The sequence below is a fragment of the Malus sylvestris genome, chromosome 12 (assembly GCF_916048215.2).
Source record: "Malus sylvestris chromosome 12, drMalSylv7.2, whole genome shotgun sequence".
Lineage (NCBI taxonomy): Eukaryota > Viridiplantae > Streptophyta > Magnoliopsida > Rosales > Rosaceae > Malus > Malus sylvestris.
The window spans coordinates 22055332-22062258 of NC_062271.1; the positions used below are offsets into that span (position 1 = coordinate 22055332).

At 39.2% G+C, this 6927-nt stretch overlaps 1 protein-coding gene across 1 annotated transcript in view; it reads left to right on the top strand.

Moving 5' to 3' along the window:
- Window positions 1–5717, top strand: part of LOC126593809 (uncharacterized) — a 13882-nt gene extending 8165 nt beyond the window's left edge. The window contains exons 6-13 of the mRNA XM_050259928.1: window positions 4026–4113; window positions 4223–4326; window positions 4410–4502; window positions 4598–4650; window positions 4749–4827; window positions 4919–4971; window positions 5164–5291; window positions 5370–5717. Of these exons, the coding sequence (XP_050115885.1) occupies window positions 4026–4113; window positions 4223–4326; window positions 4410–4502; window positions 4598–4650; window positions 4749–4827; window positions 4919–4971; window positions 5164–5291; window positions 5370–5485 (714 nt within the window). The 3' untranslated portion in view covers window positions 5486–5717. The remainder of the gene's footprint in view (window positions 1–4025; window positions 4114–4222; window positions 4327–4409; window positions 4503–4597; window positions 4651–4748; window positions 4828–4918; window positions 4972–5163; window positions 5292–5369) is intronic.
- Window positions 5718–6927: the final 1210 nt, after the last annotated feature.

Here is a 6927-nt window from a genome sequence, read left to right on the forward strand (position 1 = left end):
AACAAATCACCATTAAGGAAAGCTGATTTTACATCCATTTGATGTAATTCCAAGTTGAAATGAGCTGTTAAGGCCATAATCACCCTCAGGGAGTCTTTGGATGAAACTGGTGAGAAGGTTTCATTATAGTCTATGCCCTATCTTTGTGTAAAACCCTTAGTTACGAGTCTAGCTTTATGTCTTTCAACCTTTCCCACTACATTTCTTTTGGTTTTGAACACCCACTTGCATCCAATGGGTTTGGCATTGCATGGGAGTGGCACCAACGTCCAAACCTTGTTCTTTTCCATAGCTGCAAGTTCTTCAGTCATGGCAGCATGCCATAAATCTGCCTTCGGGCTGTTGATGGCTTGGTTAAAAGTGATAGGATCATCATCATCTCCAATATTGAATTCAGTTTCTTGTAAATACACAAAATCTGGTAGGATTGCATGTTTCCTTTACCGAGTTGACTATCTAATAGGCAGCTGCTCTTGGTGCAAGGTCTGAGCAACAATGGGCTCAAGAATTGGTTGCTCAGGTACTGGTGGTTGCACAATTTCTGGGATGACTGAGAAATTTTCTGACTGAGCATTTGGGAGAATAATGGGAAGAGAATATGAACCTTCTTGATCCACAAGTGGCAGTGCATTGATTGTTGCAGAAACCTGATCAAGGTCATCCCCAATTTCTTCGAATTGTGAGCTGCTATGTTGCACTATTCCTTCTTCCAAATCTTCAATAAATTTAGCATTATTAGTCTCCTGAATTCTGGTGCAGGAATCCGGGCATTAAAATTTGAAACCTTTAGACTTGTCAGCATAACCAATAAACCTACAACTTACGGTTCTTGGATCTAACTTCCGTTCTTGAGGGTTGTAAAACCGTGCCTCAGCCCTACATCCCCAGACATGAAAATGATTGAAACTTGGCCTCCTACCTGTCCAAGCTTCAAAAGGTACAACTTTGACAGTCTTGCTTGGCACCCTATTTAGTGTATAGTTGGCTGTTTTGAGTGTTTTTCCCCACAGAAAAATTGGAAGTTTAGACTTTGAAAACATAACTCGAATCATATCTTTCAGGGTCTTGTTTTTTCTTTCTACCACTCTGTTTTGATGTGGAGTACCTGGAGTAGTGTACTGAGCAACTATTCCTAAGGCTTCAAGATACGATGCAAAGACGCCCTTATGTTGTCCAGTTTCTGTAAACCTGCCAAAATACTCACCACCCCTATCCGATCTCACTATTTTAATGTTCTTTTCAAGTTGGTTTTCTACTTCGGTTTTGTATATTTTAAAACAATCAAGGACCATAGACTTCTCAGCTATTAGAAACACATAACAATATCTGGAAAAATCATCAATGAAGGTGACAAAATATGAATTTCCACAGATTGTTTTATTTGGAAAAGGACCACACATGTCTGTGTGTATGATCTCTAAAAGTTGGCTGCTTTTAGTGGATCCTAGTTTTCTGGTGTTGGTCATTTTCCCCTTGAAACAATCGATACAAGTTGGGAGTTTATCAAAATCAAGATTTGGTATGAGGTTTTGTTTTGATAAAATCGTAAGTCTTTCTTTGGATATGTGGCCGAGTCTTTTATGCCAAAGTGTAGGGGAATCATCATTTTGAAATAATCTTTTGGAACCAATATGACAGACTGTAAAACATTCATGTAAATACTCACAGTTTAACTGCCACATATCAACATAGAGGGAAGCATAACTGAGCAAAGTATCCAATTTATTTGAATGAAAAAGTCTTATACTTTCATTGTCTCCAATAAAAGTATAACCTAATTTAACTAACTTAGAAGCTGAAATAAAATTCCTTCGCATAGAAGGTACATAAAGTATTGGACTTAAAAATAAAATGAAACCAGAAAAAAGCTTTAAAGAGACACTGCCAATAGACTCGACTGCTACTTTGCTCCCATTCCCAACATAAACATTGTAAACTTCATTATTTCTCTCCTTTAGTTTTGAGAAGCCTTGCAAGGTATTCGTGATGTGAATTAAGCAGCCAGTATCAAACCACCAACTAAAAGGAGGAACATAAATCAAGTTTGACCCGAAACAAACATAAACATTGAGTTCATTACCTTTCTTAACGAGCTAGTTTTTAAAACCAAGGCAATCTTTCCTTAAATGACCAACTTCTTTGCAGAAATAACAAGGCTTTGGTGCTTCAGAAGTGACTTTGAACTTTTGAGATCGTTTAAGAAGGTTAGCATTTTTAAAAGAAGAAAAATTTGAGGTATTCTTCAGCTTACCAGCAGCCACAGATGACTGATCAACAACATGTTTGCCTTTTGCAGTGTGAACAAGATTCACAGTCTCCACCTTATCAGTTGACAGCCTCAATTCTTCCTGTGCACACATGGAAATTAATTCATCGATGTCCCAGGTTGCCTGCTGAGTGTTGTATGACACCTTAAGCTGGCCATACTGTGCAGGTAAGGAATTTAATGCCATATGCACTAAAAACTGATCTGTTAATGGATGCTTAAGGGCTTTCAGCTTCTGTGCAATGTCTGACATTTTCAGAATATGTACTCTCACACTTCCAACACCATTGAACTTCATGGATGTCAGTTTTGTGAGAAAATTTCCAGTTTCAGCTTTCTCAGATTCTTTGAACTTGTTTCCTATTGCATCGAAGAATTCTTTTGCACTGTCACTCTTTGGAATACCACCTTTCACACTGCTTGTCATAGCCCTTCTCATAATCATAAGAGCCATCATGTTTGCCTTCTCCCATTGAGCAAACTTTAACCTGTGGTCTGCTGTGCTTGCATCAGTCAGTGCAGCATGCTTGTCTTCTCTTAAGGCCAAGTCGAAATCCATCATACCAAGGGCTATCTCTAAGTCTTCTTTCCACTTCTTATAATTGGAACCAGTTAGGGTTTCAATATTAGAAAAGTTGAGAGAAGTCATAGCTGCATCAACCATAATTATTCGTTATATGTTCTCATAAGTTCATCACTAAAAGTTCAAGATATGAACAATTAATGGCATCAAAAGGTCATATAATTCCAGTCACATCTTTGGATCGAAAACTGATTATATTAGGGTTTGCACAACTGAAATACAAAGTTTCATATTTACGACACAATTTTAACACTTTTGAGCAGATAAAATTGCATCAATATTGTTTGCATCTCACTTATACACCAATTAAACATGACTGAATATAAGAATTCTTTAGAATTAACACAAAATATATTCACCATCAGTTCAATCATTATGTTCAACTTTAAACCGTTAAATTGAAAACATGATACAAACACTTTTGAGTTGAAATTGATCATGATTCACAAAAAGGATTTGACTGTCAAGTCATTTAGTGACAACAACCATTTAGTTTAGTTCTCCAAGGTCCGGAGATATTCCATCGTTTTCCTGCAAATAAAATTTTGCAGAACAAGTATATGTACACATATATACTGATATATGTGAGTGTATAAGTGAAATCGGATGTTAGTTCAATAGCATGATGTTTTAGTGATTGACAATAATTATATCAATTTTCATATGCGGAAGTCTTTATCAGGATCGTGAACTTTGTTAATTAGGTTATAGTGCATATACAGATTCTAAACATGACAGTGGCTTGCTCTGATACCACATGTAAGCCATTAAAACCCTGCATGCATAGAATCACACGCACATATAAGGATGCATACATAAAATAAATATGCTTACCTGGAGAAGAACTCGTCATTGCAGAAGGAAGATAAGGAGGAGATCTTCTACACTCAACAGCCTGAAGTTCCAAGCTTAGAATAGGGTTACGCTCGTAATGGAATAATGCTGTGAGTGTAGGGACCTCCTAATACATAGCCAACCATCCTTGATATCAGACCTATCAACTGATACCCGGATATTCTATATTGATTAGGGTTTCGATATAGTCCTATTCCATAAGGAACTCTTGTCAAAACATGATAAGGTTCCTTGAACATAGTTGCATGTTATTAGGACTCCCAATCTCAGCCAAGTAAGTACGTAATCTTCTCAACGTGATAACTCAAAACCGAATTACAGGTTGGTCGAGAACTAGAAGTCATTCTCCTTGACACTCACAAACTTACACCTATGTTGGTTCGTTTTCAGAACACGGAGCCTCCCGCAGGTGAGTAGAGCTTCAATTCCTTGTTTTACCCAGTATGATATTCATCTTGTTCCCTTCCCCCCACAAATTAGGTGTGGTTGTAATAACTATAATTCTTTCACTGTTGCAGGGGCCTTGATGTCTGCAATTGATGAGGGAAATAAGGATGAAGATGGATTTCTTCGCATGATCTACAGTGGAGATAGAGCTCTTGGATCAGTTGAAATGTTACCAGTAAGAACTTCGGTGAATTAGATATGTTTACTTCCTAGTCATTCCAGTGGACATACTCTGATGTTATTTGAGACTTTATGCAGATTATTAACGAGAATGTCAAGACGAGGAAGTTAGTTCGCACTCCCATTAAAGTGTTAGACCCATGGAATGATAAAGGTTTCGAGTTGGCTAAGGTAACAATGTGGTTGAATCAAGTATGGTTACATCCTCTACGCGTTCAGTGGATACTGTACTAATTCGAGCCTCTATGCATGTTGTTGTGGAGAAGGCTTTGCATTTTAAGCATGCTGGAGAGCAACTTGCTCGGGATCCTGACATGAGGTAGTTGCGTATTCCCTTGTTCTTTAATTATGTTCAGTTGAATTGCTACAACTGAATAGGATTGTATTTTTCCACCTGTGCCTTTGATGTCCCATCAGGAGAAGGTTGTTGGACATGTACGAACCACGGAGTATAGATGCATGGAAATTGAGGCAGAAGAAACCAGATCGCGTACCAGTAAGGAATTTTACTCCATCATACATACTGTTTCTTTGCTCGTATGCATTCAACGGAGGTAATACTCATACCAAGTTCTAATTGGATGCAGGTTTGGGTGGAGAAGGATCCGAGCAGTGGCATTCGTGACATTGGCCCAAAGAAGTTAGTTTCTTGTTCCCCCCAAACATTTCTTTAATTATGTTGATTTGTATTTGCTAAAGTGGAATGGAATTCCCCCCCGTTTCATGTATGCTTTTGGTAGATATATAGCTTGTCTTAAATTGAAAGCGCGAGGAGGGGTTGGCTGGGTTGTTATGTAGCTTTATTGCTTATCCTGTATTTTTGTGACGGCAGATACCATGTCCTTGGTGATATACCTCTGGGAGATTTTGTTAGTTATATTCGGTTTACGATCGGGAAGCATGGATATGCATGGAAAAAGCCTATGTTTGTCTATTTTAAGAACACTGAACCACCCATTGGTGAGCGGAGCTGCAACTCGCCATAACAATGTCCGCCATCTTGTTTCCAAATTAACTCAAACTCTTCCAATGTTACAGATACCTCGATGGCTGCAGTCGATGAGAAAAACAAGGATGAAGATGGATTCCTTCACATCACCTACAGTGGAAAAGATAGCGGAAGCTGGACCAATTCAAGTGCTCTGAGTCAGTGATCTGACCTTATTAGTTCTTATAGTTTTATCCTGATACATTGCTAATGGGGATTACGCCCTTTCTTTCGCTGAATCACGACAACCCTATGACACAGTTAAACAAGTATATTACGATCGTTTAGTTTTGTCAATGCTGCTGCCTTATCAGGCAGCTCTGAAAAAATACTTAGTTTCATGGATAGGAGTCCTATGAGATTTACAAGATCTTTCTTAATAGTGTTTGCGTTACTTGGAGAGCAAGTTTCTCTCTTCCTTACTAATATAAATAAAGGCAGAAGGCATGAGGAATACCAATAACATAATTCCTCAAGCCTCTTTTCTTCTTTGGCGATACATTTATACAAAACTTCTACCTCGAGCACATGCAATGGAGCCGTACACAGTCAAGTGAAATCCGACTACTTGGGCATGGCCAGCTTTGGTACTGTGATCAGCAGTGTGTACAAGTCTCTTTTCGTTAGGTATTGTTTATATTTAATTTTAAACAACAAAAAAATTACAATGATTTATGATCGCACGATATGCAATGAACGGATGTGATTGGAGGATCCTCGAGATAATCACAAAGAGGATCCAGCGAGAATCCTCAGTGAAATTGTCACATCCCGACCAGGGGCGGATCACTTCCTGGGCCCGCTCCACCACTGTAGTACGATATTGTACGCTTTAGAACTCGACCACGCCCTCACGGTTTTGTTTATGGGAACTCACGAGCGACTTCCCAGTGGGTCACCCATCCTGGGAGTGCTCTGGCCCCTTCTCACTTAACTTCGGAGTTCCTATGGAACCCGAAGCCAATGAGCTCCCAAAAGGCCTCATGCTAGGTAGGGATGAAAATATACATTTAAGGATCACTCCCCTGGGCAATGTGAGATGTTACAATCCACCCTTCTTAGGGGCCCGACGTTCTAGTCGGCACACTTCCAACCAGGGATTGGCTCTAATACCATTTGTCACATCCCGGCCGGGGCGGATCACTTCCCGAGCCCGCTCCACCACTGTAGCACGATATTGTCCGCTTTGGGCCCCGACCACGCCCTCACGGTTTTGTTTTTGAGAACTCATGAACAACTTCCCAGTGGGTCACTCATCCTAAGAATGCTTTGGCCTCCCTCTCGCTTAACTTCGGAGTTCCTACCGAACCCAAAGCCAATGAGCTCCCAAAAAGCCTCGTGCTAGGTAGGGATGAGAATATACATTTAAGGATCACTTCCCTAGGCGATGTGAGATGTTACAGAAATAATAGGGTAGAGTGGCTTTTCATTAAATTAAATATAGCTAAAGTCCTTGTCATTGAAGATAATGCTAGAGAAATTAAATTTGTAAATAAACTTTTGAAAAACTAAAAGATATAAAAATTGATGATTGATTTATTACTTAAACGTCGATCAATAATGCATTTTTGTTAACTATATTTAACTATAGGGTATGCTCACTATTCA